Raw genomic sequence first — 21,570 nt, 5'->3', positions numbered from 1 at the left:
GCCTTCCAGTGAGACACTCATAAGTTCATTCTGCCTAGTTGCAGATAGCGGGAATATTTAAGAGCCTCTTTTTGTTCCTCTGCCTCATCTTCTCTAAAAATATTCAAAACGTTTCTGATTTTATTAGTTTAGGTTGTTAGTTCCTGCCTCCTGGGCCTGCCTCCATCCAGCCCTCGTGCACCTCCCTAGTGCCCGCGCTCTTCACAGACCCCCATGGAGTGCTGGGCTAGCCTTTCTGCTTCCAGAGGCCTTGTGGAAGCTTCCGGGAACCCAAGCCTCTTTCACCACCTTTCTGGTTCCAGTTTCCAGTTCCCTCCTTCTAATTATCCCTGGAAGTGGTCATGCAATCCACATACAGAGAGCTGGAATGCTTGGTTTCCAAAGTGCACACACAAGGAAATGCATGTGAAGCTGGCCTTGCTTGAGGAGAACTCAGATTAAGGAGGAATTACTACGCTATTTCTTTCTTGCCGGAATGGGCTGGTGAGCTTCTCTTTCCAGAAAATCAGAATTTTAATCATAAATTGTTTTCAAGAACCTTAGTTAAAAGTTTTATATCTCCTTAGATTCTAGTTGACTTTTCTCCGAACACAAAAAGTGACACAGGCAAGTTTTGTGTTCATGTTAGGCTTGGAATAAGGAACTCAGACTAAACAACGTGGTGGCGGCTTTATTATCACCTGAACGTTCCTACCTTGCCCAGAGCTGTTAAATTCAAAGAAAGTCACTGCTAATCTTTTTCTATTTTACTAAAGACAAACAACATTACAGTGAGTTTAAAAAATACAAATCTAAATCATTCATAATCCTACCACCCTGAAAAAGCTATTATCATTTTGGAGGCTTGCTTTTAGTCTTTTTTTTTTTCAAGAAATACCTTTGTTTTTCAGGTGGTTTTATATCACCGAATTAGTAAAGAAACAATACCACTGCTTCTGAAGGTACAAAGCGGGAGGCGAAGGCTGCGGCGGGAAGGTATTAGGGCTTTTGCACTGCAAGGTGCAGCAGAGTTAGTGCATGGAGTTAGTCAGCCATTTAGTTCAGAGTTTTGATTTTTCTCCAGATCAGTAGTGTCCATTGAATGATCATTTTGAAATATGTTGCTTTTTGGAATGGAGGAGGTCTGAGAGGATAACCAATCAGAATTAAGGGGGGATCTGGAAGAATTTAGGGTTAGTGGAGGTCAGACCACTGGTACAGGGCGCCGGGGCCTCAGGAGTCTGGGTTCCCACCGGAGGAGGCCAGAGGAAGGCCAGAGTGGGTAGCAGAGTGTCTTATCCTCATCATGCCACTTGCCTGGCTCAGGAGCTAGGGGTTATGGAAAGTGCCATGGGTCAGACGATGCACTAGAACCTCACCCACATGGGGACCACCGAGGGTGCATGCCTCCTTATGGCTTCCTCCTGTAGCTTTAGAGGGCTGCTTATTACAGGCAATGGGCTCTGCTCTGCTTTCAAGGGACTCCTATCAAACATCTTGATGGCCATATACTGCTCTCAGAAGACTAGGTTTGTGTCTATAAAATTCCTGCAGGGCCTGAGTCTGTGCCCCTCCATGGAGACTGAAGTGTCAAGCAGCCAAATCTTGAAGGTGAATCCCAAGAAGCCTCACAAGAAGAATTTGTGCACAGGGATGAGTTCTCTTCAGCTCAACCTCAGTATCTGGCACATAAATAGTTGGTTTTGCCGTGAACAGAACAACGTTTCATGGGGGAAGATGAGTTCTGTCTGGGGCAATGTGAATTGTGGGGAGAGTGGGCTTTGGGAATTCCAGTAGTGCCATCTTCCAGCCAAACATTCCAACCCAGTGCTGAGGACAGTTGGGGATCCAGGGTGTGTACCAAGGGACACAGTACAACGGTCCTAGAACAGACCCTAGAGCAACTCCACATCTAGTGAGCAACAGAGGCAGAGCAGTTGACACCGGAAAGATGGGTGTCACACCACCAAAGACGCAGTAGCATCAAAGGCTGCTGCCCAGAGTAAGCTAGACCACACTGCATGTTAGATGTCGCAGAGGAACTGAGGGTGAGAAGACTCTCCATGAAGCGTGGAGTGGCATCCAGCCTGGAGTGGGTGTAGGGAATAAAGGGAGGCAAGGAGGTAGAGACATGTTGGAGAGAGCTCTCTGGAAGCTTGACTTTCAGGGAAAACAAGAAGACAGGTGGTGTGGCTGTGGGGGGCCGGAACTAGAGGGCATGCTGAAGACAGAGTGGAGGGGAGAGGGAAACTAAACACAAAGGAACTAATTACATTTCTAAAACATTAGTGGAAGATGTAGAGAACACTGAGGATTAATGTTGAGAAAGTAGATGTCCTGTAATCTTAATTTGAGCAAACTAAATTTCCCCCGGGTCAAATTATGGGATATAGGAGCAGAAATGTAAGCCTTTTCTTTTATGAGAAAAATATATGAATTTATCTTGACAGAAATATGGGAATCAACTGACCTGCTAGCCCAGACTTACCCCTCTGAGAACCACAATTCTTAGCTATAAGCCACAAATGCCAGGGAAGTATTCTCTCCGACTGAGGAGGCTGAGGCACATGGCAAGCAATCATGTTTAGTGCTGAGTGATGACACACAAATGGTGTAGTAGCACTGGTGGAGAAGGGCCCAGATGCTTTGGCCAGGCCTGTGGTATGGCCATGAGGTGAGCCCAGGGTGGCCACAGCCTGGCACAGCTCCAGAATAAGCTCCTGGGCTCAGGTGTGAAGGCGGGGACAGCAGCATGAGAGAGACCAGTCCAGTTGGAGAGGTTCACAAAATGAAGAGGGAGTTCTGACTTCTAGAATAAAGAAAAAAAGATATAGTCTCTTCAGTAAAGAGTGTAAAAGGGGATGTGCCCCCACTTTTTTAGGGCCCTTGTTATTTGCTGAAATAACATTATGCAAATGAACAGACACAGAACAAGGCCTAGAGTGTAAAGGCTGTTTGGTGACATTGGAAACCTGGGCCTGAGTCTCAGGGGCTGGTTCCATTTCAGAGCATCTTCACCTCCACTCACGCATGAACATCATTCCCAGGCCCGCGTCTAACTCCTCTGTTAAGGCTCTGAATTCCTAGGTGGTTGAGGCTGACCAAGTAGATGGTTTGCCCGAGACTCCTCAGGAAATGTGCCAGGGGCAGAAAACAAGCACAGCCCTTCTGTCTCCACTGCAGGAGTGTGAGGGAGGGGTGCAAGTCAGAGACGACAGGTCATGAGAGCCAAGGACCTGGGGGCAACAGGGTGGCACAGTGGCTACAGAGCTGAGCACCACCAGTCCAATGCAAGTCCTGAGCCTTCCAGGAATCTGGACCATTCCAGGCAAGGGCACGTAGGATCTGGATCAAACCAGGGAAGTGAAGTAGAGCAGGGATGGAGAAGGGCAGGATCAGAACAAGCGGTGGCCCCCCAGCCTTCCCTGGTCAGGAGCCCAACACAAGAAACCCACTGAACGAGCCCAAGAGAGCCTGATGGGCTGGGCAGCCAGCAGGGGATGCTCTGCTGCCCAACAGTATTGTAGAAGCACTTGGGGCAGCAGCCCCTGTCCTTGGGATCAAATGGCTCTGAGAGGGGACAGGAAGCCTAGAGTGGCTGAGTGCTAGGAAGGCGCTAGGGATAGGAAATGCTGGCCGTGTGAGGCCACATAGGCGTCTGTAGGGAAGAACAGAAGTCTGCAGGAAGCTGAAGCAAGGCCCATCTTCCATTGGTGGTGCACAAGGTCAGGGAAATATGAGTAACAAACATACAGGACTTACTATGCACCACTCCCCCTTCTCAATTAGTCACTTAGTTCTATAACTACCCTATGCAGCAAATCCTATGATTATCCCCATCTTGAAGATAAGGAAACAGAGTCCCAAAGGGCTAACATAACTGGCCCAGGGTCATAAAACCATTAAGTAGCAGAACTTGGGTTTCATAAGCAGGCTTCAGAGTCTGAGTCCTTAACCATATCATATTCTGCCCCTTTGATGGCACAGCACAAAGCCAGGGATGCTGTTTCAACTGGCAAAATGAGCAAGTGAGACAGATTTAACTAAGATCACATTTAAAAAGGAGCAAAGTGTTTGCCAGCACTTCCACGATGTACCCAGGATACAATCTTACCTTCCTATTTCACATAGAAACAAGAAAGAAATGCATCTGTTTATTGAAAAATAGAGTCTTTGCCCCTCCAAATGATTTAGCAGTCTGAGTGAGCTTGGAAGGCACGCTTAGGAATTTGCTCCTGACCTCTGGGAAGTTGGAGTCAGCTCCACTGCTCACCATCCATCCCCTCTCCCACGTGGCTCTTCGGACCCTCGTGCTGGTGCTCCCCACATGTATGCCTCCTCTCCAAGAGGCCCAGGCTTTCTCCATAAAGTTATGTGGGCCAGACCCTGCCACCACCCCACCTCCATTGGCACTGCCCCTGCTCCACCTTCACCTGCACCTTTCTCTGCAGGAAAATTAACCCAAGGTTCTGTGGCACAAACATCTCTCCCCATTCGTTCTAACTAGCAAGTGCATTTCCTAGAACCATAATGCTTTAATCCAGCATGATGAGTCATTAGGGACAGAAGGGAGAAGACTGAGGAAGGAGGCCGTTGGGACCCTCCCACCTCCAGGAACTGGCTCTCTGCAAAAAGCAACTGGTTCTCTAACATGCCTTCTAAGCTCCCAGATATATATTTTAATTAACCTATAGAAGTATAAGATAAATACAATGAAGTGCATCTACTTAAAGTATAAATTTGATGAGTTTTTAAAAATATTTTATTTATTTATTTTTAGAGAAGGAAGAGAGGGAGAAAGAGAGAGAGAGAAACATCAATGTGTGGTTTCCTGTCATGCGCCCCCAACTGGGGACCTGGCCTGCAACCCAAGTATGTGCCCTGACAGGGAATGGGACCAGAGACTCTTTGTTTGCAGGCCAGCACTCAATCCACTGAGCCACACCAGCCAGGGCTAAATTTGATGAGTTTTGATAGGTATGCACATCTGGCAACTGCCTCCCCAGTCATGACACAGAACATTTCCATTCTGTCCTCCCACAGAGACTCCTTCTGACCCCTTTCTCCACCCCCAGCACCTAGGCAGCCACCACTCGACGACTCTGAGATACACTCTGGATACATTTTTTTCTGCATTTAGTTTGGGATCTGGCATGCCCCTGGACAGTGACAGAGAAAGGCTATTTGGTTTTGAGAATATACATGCACACATGCAGAAACCATTCTTGTGGCTTCAGCCAGGCAACAAAGAAATTCACCCCAACGCAGGCCTGAGTCAATAGAACCCATCTCTCTGTCGCCTGAGTAGAAGCTGGCTAACCTGCATTTTTCATGTAGCCATGGTTTTCTACATCGACTAAACCTGATTTTAAAGAGATGAGAAAGACTCTTCACGTGAAAGTAATTGCAAACCATGCTTTTATTGACATTCCGATGGATTTTGCTATGTTCCAGAGTCATTCTACAATTATTTGGCTGGTTTTTGTTTATCTGGCTATACTCTGACTGTTTTAGTTTTCCCTCAAGTCTGTTAAATCTGGGCTAATGCTTGTGTGTGCCTCTTAGATCATCTCAAATAGAGAAAATTTTTTTCCTAAAGTAACTATATTTGAGCTCAGAGGGGGTTTTTTTCCCCCTCATGTGCTAGTGTGGATAATAACACTCATTTCTCCTCTTGGGCCCAGCAGCCAAACCTAGAATAATTCCGTTCAATTTAGAAGACATTAATAGAGCATTAGCTTTTTGCAAGATACTTTTGGTCTTTATGCTATATAAAAGTAGGTAGGATGCCGATGCCCTAAAACAGTCACAAGAAAAACCTGTAGCAAGGAAAGAAACATTCATAAAATACACAATTATGTAAGTCAAAGAGATCACGTCCGTGTGAGAGCTTTGTGGAGATGCTAAAGGTAGGGTGGGGATATCCACTACATAGGGAAGATTGTTGGCTATTTTTGAGAAATCTCAAGTCATCTGTCAGATTAAGCCAAGAAGCTAAGAGTTAAGCTTGAAAAGGTAAATTGGAGCCCTGCAGTGCAATGTCGTGGTAAAAACTTTCCTCTTAAATCAGTGGGCAGTGTGGGAGCAACTGAAGGCTGAGACAAGGAATGATATGATTTGAAGCTGCAGGATTGGGCAGAACAGAAGGGAACTGGGAAGGCCTGGGGGTAGGAGGACCAGTTACAAAGCTACTGTGGTAGTTCAGGTCCCAGAAGAGTCTCATCTGGGCTATTAGGAAGAAATGTATGAAAGAGGCATATGGAGGCAGAAACTATGACTTTAACGTTATTGAAGAGGGAGGAGGAGGGAGCAAAGGTGATTCAAGCTTACAAACCCAGAGCCTAGGAAAGATCAGGGCTGTGGGAGCCAGTTGTCTGTTGACCGTAACTGCAAGAGTCAGAGTCAACACGTTTCAGGCAGTCATTGACTCAGGAGGAAACTCCACCCATGGGCCCCTCAGTTGCACATGAAGTGTGAACATGTGCTTCAGGGTTACTTGGCAACAGTGAGCATCCTACTGAAGTGACAAATTCCACAGAGAATGGTTTGGCCATAATTTTATAGGTTCCAACAATAGAGCAGGTTAGATGCTTTGAAGGCTCTCCCTGGTACTGTATAATTAGATTCTACATCATCTACAATAAATCCAATTAAAAAAAAAACAACACCTTTCTAGGTGCACAAGAGTGATTGTAGCCATTAGATTTTGCTGAGTAACAAATCAACCCAACACATTTTCAGATAAACAAAATCTGAATGGGTTTATCACAACAGACAGTCACCAAAGGAACTTCTAAGGAATGTACTTCAAGAAGAAGGAAAATGAGACCAGAAGAATGTCTTGAAGCAAGAATGAACTCCAAATAAAGAAATTTATAAACATATAAGTAAATCTAAACAAAAATTTTTATATAAAATCATAAGAATAATGTCTATTTGTTCCTCTGGGAAATATATCCAAAAGACTGAACAGTTAGAAGGAGGTGACCAGATTTTGTATCCTAATTTCCATGAATTTTATTAAATAGAAGTGGCTGTTAAAATATTGAATAACATTACATTTTACTAAATTGTTAATGGCTAAATTTTGAGAGTGAACCATAAAAAATAGAAACGAAATATAACTTCCAAATTTGTAGAGGGAAACAATAAAACATGATAACATTTCAACAAATCACCTAAAATACAACTAACCCAAGCAAAGGCGAATAGATGAGGAAGAGGAAACAGAGAAGGCTAGATACACTGAAAGTACAAAGAAAGATACTAGAAAAAGTCCAAGTTTATCATTTATCAGGATAAAAACAAATGAACTCATCTTTCTGGTTAAGAGACAGAGACTGTCACCTTAAAATTTTTTAATTCCAAGGGTATTCTGTTTTCAAGAGACACGTTTAAAACACAAAGAGAAATGTTGAAAGTAGAAGGATGGGGAAGGGAATGACAGGCTAATTCTAAAGAGCAGAAGGCTGGGATGACTACAGTAATGTCAAACAAAGTGGCCTTCCACACACAACGCGTTATTAAAGACGAAGTGTGTCATTTCATGATGATAGAAGATTCAACTCCCCAGGAAGACAAAGCCTTTCTTAACTTGGATGCATCTCTCACATCTGTCATGTTCTCTCCCTCTTTAGTGTTGTCACTTGAGTTCAGTCCTTCACCAGGCCCTGGACTTTCATCATGCCCTACCACGGTTCACCCTCCACTTAACAGCCAGTCTGGTCATCTTATAATTCAGATGGCCCCTCATGATAAAGCCCCGATTCCTAGGCATGTTCTGTCCGAATAGTGCAGCCTCAGCTGAGCTGTACCCACCCCTTCCTACTTCTGCCCCATCACAGCTGTTATACTCCATCATCTCCTCTGGTGTCCAGGCCTTGGGACATTCTCCTGCCTTTATCTGGTCTGGTCTGCCTTCTCCTGCTCATCTGGTTGGCCTAAGTGCTTCCTCCTCTGGGAAGCCTTCTCTGCTCTCCCTCCCTGGGTTGGGGCCCCTTCTGTTCTGGTTCTAAGAAGACATTTAATATATTTCATAGCATTACCTCACACTTTGTCATTCTTGCCTCTTTGCTTCCCTGCCTACCTAAGTAAAGTGTGAGCTCCTTGAAGGCAGGTACTGTGCCATTCATTCATGATGTCAATGGTAATTTATCGAGCACCTCTTGTGTGTCAGGCACCCTCCTAAGAGCTAGGGACAGGGATGTGACAACAACAAAATAAGATGAACAAATACCTTGGAGGGCGGGAGCCAGACAACAAGCTCTATAAATAAGGAAAATACATAATCTATTAGAACATAATGTATTCTTGGAGAGAAATAAAGCAAGGGAAGGGATAAGGAGCAAGTGGTGGGGGTGTAATTTTAAATAAGATGGTCAAGAGAAAGAACCACCAAGAAAATGGCTTTTTGGTAGAAACTTGACAGAGGTGAGGAATAAACCATTCATATATCTGAGAGAAGAACATTCCAGAGAGAAGGAAGAGCAAGTGCCAAAGGTCTGAGCAGGAGCAAAGCTATCCTGTTAACAGACCAAGAAGGAGGCCAGTGTGGCTGGAGTGGAGCGAGCAAGGGGCTGAGTGGTGGGAGTCGAGCTCAGGGAGCTATTATTAGATTGTGTTGGCCTTGTAGTCCATAGGAAGGAGTTTGGACTTGTATTCTGAGTGGGATGGGGAGCCTTTGGAGGATGCTGAGCAGAGGCATTGAATAGTCTGAATCCAATTTAAAGAAATATAATTTTAAATAATATGTTTTAATAGCAATCATTCTGGGTGTCATATTGAAAATGACCAAGGGAGGCCAGGGTAGGAATTGGGAGACAAATGAGGAGGCCATTGTACTAATCTAATCCAGAGATTAAGGTGGCTTGAAGCAGGACAGTAGTAATAGAGGTGAGATCTGGATATGCTTTGCTCACAGATTGAATATGGTGGGTCAGGGGAAGAGGCAAATAAAGAGTGAAGCCAACATGTTTTGCCCTAAGCAACTGGAAGGATGGAGTTGTCCTTACCAAGATGGAACAGATGTTGGATGGGTATGGGGAGGGAAAAAAGGGAAGGAGGAATTTGGTTTGGGTTGTGTACATTTGAAATGCTTATTAGGCATCCAAGTGGTATGTCAAGTAGGGAGTTAGGTATACAAGTCTGGAACTGAGGGGAAAGTTTAGTTTGGAGATAGAGATTTGGCACAATTAGCAATGTTACCACATAGATAAAAGCTCTGGGAATGGCAAGTTCTCCAAGAGAATGGGTCCAGAGAGAAGAGGCGGTATCACCTGCACCCAGCATAGCACCTGGCCCACAGTTGGTGCCCCATATAAAAACTAAGAAAAAGCAATTGAAGTTGATAATTAATGGATCTTGTTGACCTTCAAGAGATCAATTGCCACTCATAGTCATGGTAGAAACCAAATTGCAAGTCACTAGGGAATTAGAGAGAGGAAATCCAAGGACAAAATTAAGAGGTAATAAGAACTGTGGCTGGCAAAGATTTTCTGGACATAAAGATTTGGCTGTGTTTGTAGCTTAAAAGAAATGAAAGAGACAGGCGAAATAATGAGTTAAGGTACCTGCTGAGTGAGGAGAGGACAGAGACTGAAAGGAAGTGAGGAAATGTGAAGGGACTCAGGGTTTAAGGGGTTGGAGAGATAACTTCCAAAGTGGGACATAAGATCCTCTGAGGGTAAGGAAGGCCCAGGATACCAGGTGAGGGACCTTGAGGAGGAAGGACACATGTTTTTTTAATCCTCACCTGAGGAAAGGGTTATTGATTTTAGAGAAGGGGAAGGGTGGGAGAGAGAGAAGGAGAGAAACATCAATGAGCTGCCTCTCATATGTGCCCTGACCAGGGACCAAACCAACAACCTAGGCATGTGCCCTGACCAGGAATTGAACCTGCAGCCTTTCAGTTTATAGGACAATGCTCCAACCAATTGAGTCATACTAGCCCGGGCAAGGAAAGACACATTTTTAAAATATAAACCTTGAAGGGGTGGAAAATATTTTGGCTGACAGAGTAACAAGAGGTGAATGAAAGGACAAGGAAGCTGGGGCGAGTCCCAGGCACAGTGGACTACCGATGGTCTGCAGTGGGTGCTGGCAGTCGGCACCTGGCCCTGGCTGCATGGAAGCAGGAACCGAGGGGACTTGCAGAGCCCACAGTTCTGAGTGACCATGAGGCACCAAAATAGTGGTTCCCAGAAGACAACACTTCTTGCACAAGTGATGAATATTCCAAAAAGGAAATTAAGAAAACAATACCATTACAATACCATCAAAAAAGGTAAAATACTTTGGAATAAATGTAACCAAAGACCTGTATATCAAAAACTACAAAGCACTGTTGAAAGAAATGAAAGGCCGCTGTGTTCATGGATTGGAAGGCTCACCGTTGTTAAGGTGGCAGTGCCCCCGAGTTACTCTACAGATGCAATGCCGTCACCATCAAAATTCCAACTGCCTTTTTTGCAGAAATGGAAAAGCTGATCTTAAAATTCATATAAGCCAAAAAATAAATAAATAAAAAGAAACTCCTGGACACAGACAGCAGTGTAGTGACTGTCGGGGGGAGGGTCGGGGAGAGATGGAGGAAGGTATAAAGGGGATAAATGGTGAAGGACAGACACTTGACTTGGGGTGGTGAACACACAGTTCCATGTACAGATGATGTGCTGTGGAATTGTGCACCTGAAACCTGTATAATTTTGTTAACCAGGGTCACCCTAATAAATTCAATAAAAGGGACAAAAAGAAAGAAATGCAAGGGACCCAGAATAGCCAGAACAATATTGAGAAAGAAGAAAAAGTTCCAAAACTTACCGCAAGGCTCTAATAATCAAGACAGTGTGGGAACGGCAGAGGACAGCGCAGACCGATGGAACAGCACTGCAAGTGCAGGCACAAACCTCCCATCGAGAGGCAAGTGGTTTTTGACAAGGATGACAAGACAATCCAATAGGGGAAGAACGGTGCTTTTAACCAACGGTGCTGGTACAACCAGATATTCATACAGCGAGACAATGAATTTGGACCCATATTTCACACCATATACTATAAAAATTAATTCGAATGGATCAAAGACCTAAATGTCAGAGCTAAAACTATACAATTTTTAGAACACATAGGGGTAAACCTTCATGACCTCGGATTTGGCAATGGTTTCTTAACTATGACACCGAAAGCACAAATAACCAAAAAAAAAAAAAAAAGGTTAATTGGATTTCATCAAAATTTTAACCTTCTGTGCTTCAAAGGATTCTACCAAGAAAGTGAAAAAACAACCATCAAAATGGGAGAAAATATTAACAAATCGTATGTCTGAAATAGGTCTAACATCAAGAAGTGTAAAGAATTCTTATAACTCAACAATAAAAAACAATAACCCAATTTTAAAATAAGCAAAAGATCAGAATAGACATTTCTGCAAAGAAGATACACAAATGGCCAATAAGCACATGAAAAGATGCTTACTGTCATTAGTTACTAAGTAAATATGAGTCAAAATCGCAATAGGATACCATTTCACACCCACTAGGATGGCTAGAATTTTAAAAAATGTTTTTAAACCACAATAACCAGAGTTGACTGGAATGTGGAGACACTGGAACCCTGGCTCATTGCTGGTGGGAATGGAAAATGGTACAGCTGCTTTGAAAACAGTTTGACAGTTTCTCAAAAAGTTAAACATAGATTTACTGGATGACCCAACAATTGGCAATTCTACTCCGAGATATATACCTAAGAGAACTGAAAATACATTCACACAAAAAATACACTTGTGTTCATAGCAGCATATTTCATAATAGCCCAAACTAGAAACAACCAGACATTCATTACCTGGTGAATGGAGGTGCGGAGTGGTCAGAGGAGGTGGGACACCCTCAGCGTATGAACCCAGGTTGCACCCAAGACTTGACAGGAGACGAGGGCCTGGGTTAGACAGACATTGTGGAGTGGAGAGAATTGCACTAAGGTGTCGGAAGGCTGAAGCCAGAGAGTCCTAGAATAGGGCCAACAAATAGCATTTCCAGCAGACAAACAGCGGAGCAAAGCCCTGAAGACAGGAAAGCCCGTTGGACATGCGGAAGACAGGGGCAGAGTGTAGGGATGGGAAGTGGCGGGCGGTGGACTAGGCAGACTCCCACTCCAGGAGCAGAGCAAAAAGGGAGATAACGTTGATGTCAGGTCTCAGCACTCACCACCCTCCTGCCTTGTGAAACCCCGTGGTTCTTTCAGACCAGTGCCCTTCCCCTGACCCAGGCCCCTGGGCCAGGCCAACAGAGCCTATGCACCTGGCCTGGTACTTTTGGTGTGAGAACCAGCCTTCCCCCAGAACGAAAATCCTGCTGGCCCTCCTCGGCCACCCTGCCCATCCTGAGGCCTGCATGGTGTGGGGCAGGTCCTAGAAGCCTGGGTCTCATTGTTTTCATGTCCTAACAGGCCTCAGAAAGAAGAGACTCTAACTCCCAGTGGCACTTAGCTTCACTCTTTAAACATCTGGGTCACAGATATGTTTAGTTAATTAATTTTCTTGGCGCTACTCATTTGCCTGCTGGATAATAGATTGATTCATAATTTCAATAAGCAGCTGTGTATATCTTTCCCCTGAACATAAAGACAGCTTGCTGTCATTCATCACTTTGCATTCAGTGCATTTAAATATATTCAGAGACACTGTTTAGGGAGGGATGGGTGAGAGTTTCTGATTTTCTTATCGTTTTGCCTCTAACAATTACTCTGATTTGGAACTAATTTGGGTTGAAAGCACATGTTAACTGCATCTCTCTCAAGGGCACTTAATTAACTCCCTGTGACTTGTTTTGGGGGGATCTGGTAGGCTCCCCTTTCAGGGTCAAAGCAGAGGGCTTCTGAGAGGCTTCCACCAGGAGCTTAGAGCTCTTGAGGAGAATCTTATCCCCTGGAGAAGAGGCAGCCATGTCCCTCAGCAGAGCTGTCTTCTTACTCCATTTCTGTCCAGAAATGCCCAGGTTCTCAGGGGGAGGAGAGGGTCATCTGGGAGGGGGCCCCTCTGCTCCTTAGCTGCTGGGCCTGGGCCACCAACCACAAGGTCTCTATGGACCCAAGAGAGGCCAAGATCCATCCAGATGACCAGATGTCTTCATGGCTTGGTTTCCTCATCTTTAAAATGGAGTGACGTCCCCTGCCCTGCCTCTCCAGTTGTGCCAGGAGGGCATCAAGTTACACCAGGTGCAGAGCACAAAGGACTGGGCGGGGCCTCTGGGGATGCTGCAGGTGGCCAGGGGTGTGAGTGTCCCTGAGGACTGCCATGTGTGTTTCTGGTGTCAACAGTCTTGCTTATGATGAAGTCATCATGGCTCAGAAGGACCAAATTCAGCAAGAGATTGCCATGCAGAACCCTCTGGCCTCGGAGCAGACAGAGCTCACTGTCTTGTACAAGGAGTGTGATGAGAATGATAACATCAACCGAAGATCAAGGACCTCCACAAAAAGTACCGTACTTGTACATCTGCAAGATCCAGCCCAATGGGAACTGCTCCTGTCGAGCTTTTGGGTTCTCCCCACTGGAGGCACTGCTAGGTGATATAGCAAGGAATAGCAGAGGGTTCAAGGCTGTGTCTGCCAAGAACAAAGAAGACCTGCTGTCCAGGGCTCCACTGAGTTCACAGTTGAGGATTTCCACAACCGGTTCACAGACTGGATGGAGCTGGTGCAGAAGACCTCAGTAGCCGACCTGCTGGCCTTCTTCAACAACCAGAGCACCTCGGACTACCTGGTGGTCTACCTGCGATGGCTCAACTCTGGCTACCTGCAGTGGGTGGGCAGACTGTCAAGGAGTTCTGCCAGCAGGAAGTGGAAGCCCTTGTACAAGGAGAGTACCACATCCACACTGTCGCTCTGCCCCAAGCCCTCAGCATCCCCATACATGTGGAGTACATGCACCATGGTGAGGGCCATACCACCAACCCGCACCTCTCTGAGTGCTCTGGACACTATGACATCCTCTCCAAATCATGCTGGCCCCGCCCACCACTGCCCTGCTGCCCTCCCCTCTGCCAGGCGCTAGACAAGTATGGAGGTTTTGTGTGGTTGTATGTGATCACATTTCCCCTCCCCACTTCCGTCACACAACCTTCCATGTATGCGTGTTTCTGCTCTGCTGCTGCCCTCCTGGCTGCTGTGTGTCTGGCTGTCCCCTTTCCCCTCAGGTAGGTTCCTCGCAGCTTTCCACCTGTGCACCCCCAAACCTCCCTACCAGCAGCAGTTTTGAGGGACTAGGCCTCTTGCAGCCTGCCCCTGGTTATTGGGGCTCTGCTTCCTTTGCTCCTTCCTCCTTCCCTCCTTAGCTGGCCCAAGGGCTGCCGTGGAAATTTGGAAGTTCCTTGGGGACTTACCCAGGGACCTAGGAACATCATAGTTTCAACCTTCTCACTCAGGAACCCACCTCCACCCTGCTGTCTTGGCCAGGGTCCCAGACCCTGGCTACCTGCTTTCCCTCAGGGGTCTGCATGCTCAACGAGTACGGGGTAGAGAGGGCCAACACACAGCTGGAGGGGCTGGGCCACCTCCAGTGCACCCCTAGGTGAGCCCACCCGAGTGGGAGAGGGGCAGCCTTCATGCCTCTGCTTGGTCCAGTCCCCCAGTCTAGGCAGGACTTGCCAGGCTGCCACCCCCCTGCCACCCTAGGACCCCTGCCTGTGCCTGCTTCACAATCCCTTTGCTTGGGCCACGGTATCTGTATGAACTGCCTTTCTTCCTTCACCTTTCCTCCCCCACCCAGTACATGTGGGGCTCAGCCCCTAGACTATGAGCTCCTTGGGAGCAGGCCCTCAATAAATGTGAAGTGCTGCCACCCCAAAATTAAATAAATAAATAAAATGGGGTGGGCAGTAGCACCTGCTTCACTGGGGTTTATGAGAATTCCAACATTTATCCTCTGTACCATCTCGGAAATGATACAGAATATGCCTTCACTGCGTACAAGCTGGTAATTTTATTTTATTTTATTTTACTAGGAGCTAGCTGTATATTAGGGATCATCACTCCACCCCTAGGCACCTGTTAGGATTGTAAGGACAAACAGGAAGAGCATGCTTGCCTCTCTGACCACACCCCCCACCCAGCCTGCACTGGGATCATCCCAGTGGGAACACAGCCCCAGCCTCACATTTCCAGAAGCCTGTCCCCAGGCTGGGCACACAGAGGATTCTTCAGAACATGCTTGGAGACATGGGGCTTCATTTTTTTTTAAATGAGGATGTTCAGCACATTTACAATGTGCTCATTCACAAACACATTTCTTGCTCTGTGATTGTTCCCCTAGCAAGGAATGAAATGCATTATACTCAGTCCCTGTCCCTAAAGAAGTATGAATGGCAGGTGAAAGCATTTGTTCAAAAGCTGGAATACAGAGCTTTAAACAATATTGTCAGGCAGGAGAGGGGAGGCCACTGAAGTCATATGAGCCCTGCTGGGGGGGGTGGGAGGGTTGGCAAGCAACACCATTTTTGTATCAGTTAGCTATTGCTGCATCACAACTATCCCAAACTTGGTGGCTTAAAATCATATGCATTTATTATTGCTCATGAGTCCATAGGCCAGCTGGATGGTTCTGTGATCTGGACCAGGCTCAGCAGATTTTGATGGGATTCATTCATGGATCTCCTATCAGCTAGCAGGTTGGCTGAGGGCCACCTGATCTCCAGTAACCTCATCCCCTTGTCTGGTGGTCATCTCTCACCCTCTAGCAGACCATCCTGAGCTTACTGCCATGGTGGCAGCAGGGTTTCCAGAGGGTGGAAGCATGCAAGGTCTAATCAAGGAATAGGCACATCCACACTTCTGCTGTATTCTGTTGGTCAAAGCAAGTCACCAATATTCAAGGCATGGGGAGTTAGACTCCATTTGACTGACGTTACCAGTGGTGTACAGAAGGAAGAGTGAAGGATGTGAGCATTTTTCCAATCTCCCACCATCTCCCAGCACTCCTTGCGGTACGCAGAGCCGAAAGCAAGTACCAGGCCTGTGTTGCACATTCAGGATGCTATTAAAAATATTGCAGTATGTACCCTATACATAAACATGTTCACAGTTCTGAGCATTTCCTTGGGATAGATTTCTAAAAGTGGATGTATTGAGTTAAAGGAGAGGAACATTTTAAAAGCACAAAGTGTATATTCTGAAATCCATTTTTTACCCTCTCATCAGCCCGTCTTATGCAAACCTTGACAAGATGGGAATAAGGCCTTTTTAAAAATATGGTATCTTGTTGCTATTTTATTTATTTTTAAATCTATGAGGTGGAATGTCTTTTAATAATGTCTGTGTCTTCTTTCGTGTACTGCCTCTGTGGGCCCTTTGCAGCAGAGCAGATTTAGTCAATCCCTGATTATAATTGAGGAGGAAGTGGAGACTCAGAAAGGTTAAGTGAATTATTCAAGGTGGCCCAGCCAGCTGGAGGCAGAGCTAGGCCTCAGAAATCAGCTGTCCTGCTCTTTCACTTACTCCTGCTCCCCGTGTTGCTGGACAGAAGGCTAGATTCCTGACACATTGACGAGAACATGCTTAGAAAAAAATATCAGAGAGCAACCCAGGGGAATCTATACCCAGTCTTTACAAACCAGGGGGCTTCCCGGCAGCGCTCACCTGTGAGTTGGGTGTGTGTGTCGGTGGGTGGGACAGGCCTGAAAGGGGGGGCCAGGGCTGCAGCACTGACAGAGGTATGGGTGAGGCCTGCGGGCCTGAGCCCTGTTTTCCTTCCGCCCGGCCCTGCTCTCCGGGCACACTGCTCTCTCCACAGCTCGCCCGCTATACCAAGGAAGGCTTTCTGCACTTGGGAGCCCTGGGGACCACCACGCTCCTCCCTGACACTCGCTGCCTAGTAGACAACTCCAAGAGTCGCTTGCCCCAGCTGCTTGACTGTGACAAGGTCAAGAGTAGCCTGTACAAGCGGTGGACCTTCATCCAGGTGAGTGCTCCATGGTCAGGGCCAACACCCCAGAGCAGGAAGGGGTGCTGCTGACCACAGGGCAACCTGATTTGCCCAAGGGCACCCAGCAAAGTGCATCGAAGGTCTCCCAACCCTGGGGCAGGCACCTGGACCCAAAGCACATTTGGGGGGAATCGGTGGAGGATTTCCATGGGAGACAGCCTTCCGGATCCCTGTAGCAGCACCAGGCTGGGTTGGCTCTGATTAGTCTTGGGGCGGGGGGAATGGGAGGGTGATTTTCCTGAATTCTGCTAAGTACCTACAGCCAGTAGGATTGAGAAAGTCAGACCTCACATATCCCTGGAAAGTCCTCATTCCGACACCATTCTCCACCGATGCTCATTACCTGGTTCAGCCACTCAAACCTGATGAAGCTTATTTATTTTCTGACTTTAGAACACAGGTGGCAAACACAAGGCCTGCAGGCCGAATCCAGCCCTCCACCTTGTTTTATCCAGCCCTCCACCTTGTTTTATCCAGCCAGGCACCTTGTTTGTAATCGGAGGCAGCGCCGAGCTCTCGCTTAACTGTTAAGGAGTAGTTACATTTATACAGTCCTAAAGTACATTCAGCCCTTTGAAGGTAACCATGAGGCTGAGGTGGCTCCCAGTGAAAATGAGTTTGACACCCCTGCTTTAGAATTTCCAGAGGAAGCCCCAGTGATCCCTCCCCATGTACAAAGAATTTGGAGATTGTACCCCATGAGAAGCCGGGTGCTAGGCACTATGGTGGTTAAGCCTCTCTCTTCCTCCTTCCCTCTCCCTCCCTCTCTCTCTCTTTCATCCATTTACCCCCCATCTCCTCCCAGAATGGAGCCATTATGAACAAGGGCACTGGGCGCTGTCTGGAGGTGGAGAACCGTGGCCTGGCTGGCATTGACCTCATCCTCCGCAGCTGCACAGGACAGAGGTGGACGATTAAGAATTCCATCAAGTAGTGGGAAAGAGCCAGGGACCCCGGAGCCTGGCTTGCTGGGACAGTGTCTGCCCGTGTTCTGGACCAGCCACACTGGTGGAGAGACAGCTGGGAGCCAGCAGGTGCTTGTGGGCGTCTGGGGCTTCTCCAGGGCAGCATGGGGGCCCCAGATGGAGACGTGTCCACATCAGGCACTCAGCTTCCATGAGGCTCCTGGACCCTGGAACAGCACCCCCAAACCCCCTTCTCTGGGAACCCAGGAGCTGTGTCTTCTGCAGCCCAGATGTGAACCTGGTACCAAGGAGCGAAACATTCACATCTCCTTTGTCATCTTCCCACCCACCATCAGGACTGGCCTGGCAGGGGCCTCTCCTCTTTCTCACCTCTCACAGCAGCAGCTTCTGAATTCCACCCCAACCCTCAACAAAGTTGGGGTCTGCAGGTCTCAGCCACATCCTAGCTCCCCCCATTTCAGAGGAGGCAGTGAGGCCCTGAGACTCAGTTTCCCCTCAAGTTGCTTCTGTCCAGATGTCCATTCACAACCAAGGCAGCCTCCACTCCAAACCTTCCCATTAGGTGGCATGCAGCTACAGCTCCGGGTTTTTCTGGACTCTCCCTGAGCTGGCCTGTAAGGAGCTGACACTTCATGGTTGCCTGGGCATTAAGGAAGCTCCTATGCTCCCGGGACAGCTCTTCTGCCTGGGTCTGGAGGGAGCTGAGACAGACATAGGTGGAGCACACCAGGTGGCCCCCCTGTGTGGGGCCTGTGTGGGGCCCCCAGGCTGGAGTCAGCTGGTGCAGCTCTGCCTGCCGAGGACCAGGGAGCCCTGACTCACAGAGGCCGCCCAGGGGGCGCAGCAAGGGGCCTCCGCCTGGAGCCTAGGGACTGGAACCAGCACAGCAAAGGGAGCCAGGGCCCTCGAGGATGCTCTGTGCTCATCTCATTTCAGCCCATGCTCTGTTGGCTGACAGGGGAGAAGGCAGTCGATTCCTCTCTGAAGAGTAATAATTTTTTTTCGATTGCCCTCTGGTTAGGGTGCACTGATAAATCAGAGTTAATATATGGGTGTGTGTGCATGCATACGAGTATGTGTGCTGGTGTGTGCGTGGCAGGGTGTGTGTGGCAGCATGTGCGTGCATGCATGCGTGACACCACGTGGCATGTGTGTCTGGGTGTGTGTCTGAGTGTGTGGTAGAGCAGGTGTGGAAGTGTGGCTTCGGGCTTGCCGCTTCACTGCTTGCCTGGATCAGCACAAGGCTGCTGAGAAGCTTGGGGGGCTGGGGGGTGGCCATACGTCTGGACAGAAGGATGTGGCTGGGCCTTGCCCTGTGTGGTACCCCAGACAGAAGGCTGTGCTTCTGCCAGTTCCCATCTCTCTCCCTCATGCTGTCCCCAAAGGCCAAGCCCTGCCCAGAACCAAACCCTATAGTTGCCCAGTTTGGGGTTCATATGTCTCATTTGGTGGCATCTTGTTGGTGATCAGCCCGCCTCCCCCATATCCCCCCTTGTGAAATAAACACATGTGAGCACTTCCCAAAGCAGCCTTGTTTGCTTCTTGATTTCTCCAGAAGCTGGAGCTGGGGAAGTTCCTAGGGTATGGCAGAGGGCTCCTTTGGTTTGGAGGGTTTGGTCTTATTACAGGCAAAAGCCCTCACAGCTTGGGGCTGAGACAAATCCAGCCTGTCCTTGCACTCGCCTTTGCCCCAACCCCAAAGCAGGACGAGCTGACATTTGGTACTTTACCCCTATTGATTAGGAGGGTCAGGCCGGTGCAGCAACTTCTAAGGAAGAGGAGGGTTGGGAGTGACCTGGCTGAGCCATCCAGACCTGCCCCCTCCTGCTGCCAGGCACCCATTTCCACTCTGGGGACCATGGAGCCTGTGGTGGAAGCATCTGCCCCTTCGGTTCATGGAAGAGTGAAATCCGAAAGGACTCCAGGCCTTCTATCACAGAAATGCTCATGGAAGAAATCGGAGTGGGGGTCCCCTAGGCTGTGACAGCCCCATGCCTCTTTCCCATCTTGTCTGGTGTCACAACACACACACACACGCTTCCCAGTTGCCATTTTTCTGCTGGGTTCTGCAAGAGTCGGGGTCTACAAGCACATTGATGGAAAATGCTGCTACTTGGTAATGAGTTCATCAACCTTAAATATTAGAGCCTGAGGGTAACTGTGAAGTGAAAAGAGCTGAAGGTCTGTGGGTTCCCATGTGGGGTCCAGGGAGATGCTGAGATCACATCACAAGGTGGCGCTTCCAGGAGGACTCCTGCCTTGACTGAGCCATTCTCTCTCCTGTGCGGGTCTTAGCGTAGAAGTTCAAAGAAACCAACACCCTCTTTTACCGTTAGCTGAGACTGAGCCCAAATCCTGGTGAGGTTCTCAGTGGGTCTCTGTCAGATCCTCCCTCCTGCAGGAAACGGGCCTAAACCACCTGACACCACAGCAGCCGAACGACGTGCTCTGTTCTCCCCGAAAGTCCACACCTAGGTCCCAGCCAACGCACTCAGCATGCTCATGGCCCTTTGGCTCACCTGTACTCCTGCTGCACCCCTAAAACACAACAGAAGGAAGTGCCCTGGAACTCGCAAGGTGAACCCCGCTCTTCCTGAGTGTCACCAGCAGCAGCACAGGATGTTCAGGTGGTTTCCCTGTTTGGGGGGCTGGAGTGCGGGAGCTGGCTCAGAGCCCCGGGAGGCTTTCTGCCTCCAGACACGACTAGGTGAGCTCCTGCTCTTGGTTCAGCGTTCCGCAGCCCTGGGCTGTCCATTCCTGTCAGCACGGGCTGTCAGCACTCACCTGGACTTCCTCCCAAAGGTGAGAGGCTACCTGGGGAGACTGGCCAGAGTGCGAGGCCAGCATCCCCTGTCGGCACCTTCTTTGCCCTGCAGGGTCTCAGATGCCTGAAGGCCAGGGGGTGGCAGGCCAACAAGGGCCAAGGCAGAGGGGAAGAATTAAGAAAGCCAGAGATGGTGGAGAGAAAAGAAGCAGGGCCCTGGGGGAGCCTGGAGTCCCTGGTCCTTTGGGGGAATTTGGAATTCCAGAGACCCACATCCCTGCACGGGACTGTGGGCAGCAGACTCTACGCATCGGCTGAAGGGGAGTCTTACGCTCCTTTGGTGGAAGTCAGCACCATCTGTACTTCGAGAAGTGACGAATCCCCACTCAGGCAGCAGAGGTGGACGCTGCAGAGGCAGCTGAATTCTGACAACGTGTGCTAATCTCCCAGTCCCCTCACCTTGCTGCTCCCCGCTCCTGTCTGGACGCTATTTCTTTCTCCTTTCTCTATTTTCCCTCCCTCAATTTATATGGCAAAAAAATGTCACAGATGGTTTTCCTGATACATGTCCAAGCCATCAAAGCTGATGTCTTTGAATCTATGTATGTGATTTCTCTAATGTGTTCTTTATACTTATTCTGGTGGCTGGGAAAGGGGAAGGAATAGAAAGGACTGGGAAAGCACAATTTGGGCCTGAAGCCGTCGTCATCAGCCATTCCAACCCTTTTTACTTCAGCTTCTGAAGCCATTTTTTACTCAGCTGACATTTCCCCACCATTCTTGAAAAACATCTCCTCCTGCCCCCCACTTCACAAAGGGCAAAAGTCAGGCCTGGGCAGAGCTGGCGACTCTGCCAGGGCTGGGAATGAGGGAGTTGTCCCTGATTTGCATGCTGTTTCTCCTCCTTCCACTTTGCTGGTCTGAGAAAGGCA

The 21,570-nt window shown here is 48.2% G+C and overlaps 1 protein-coding gene and 1 pseudogene across 1 annotated transcript in view; both read left to right on the top strand.

Moving 5' to 3' along the window:
- Positions 1-19,391, top strand: part of GALNT17 (polypeptide N-acetylgalactosaminyltransferase 17) — a 425,240-nt gene extending 405,849 nt beyond the window's left edge. The window contains exons 10-11 of the mRNA XM_053929821.2: positions 16,757-16,924; positions 17,754-19,391. Coding sequence (XP_053785796.1) covers positions 16,757-16,924; positions 17,754-17,882 — 297 coding nt within the window. The 3' untranslated portion in view covers positions 17,883-19,391. The remainder of the gene's footprint in view (positions 1-16,756; positions 16,925-17,753) is intronic.
- LOC112314702 (ubiquitin thioesterase OTUB1 pseudogene) lies at positions 13,265-14,227 on the top strand (annotated as a pseudogene).
- Positions 19,392-21,570: the final 2,179 nt, after the last annotated feature.

The sequence above is a fragment of the Desmodus rotundus genome, chromosome 1, assembly GCF_022682495.2.
Source record: "Desmodus rotundus isolate HL8 chromosome 1, HLdesRot8A.1, whole genome shotgun sequence".
Lineage (NCBI taxonomy): Eukaryota > Metazoa > Chordata > Mammalia > Chiroptera > Phyllostomidae > Desmodus > Desmodus rotundus.
The sequence above is the reverse complement of the archived record's forward strand: the minus strand, read 5'-3'. Positions and strand labels throughout refer to the sequence as shown.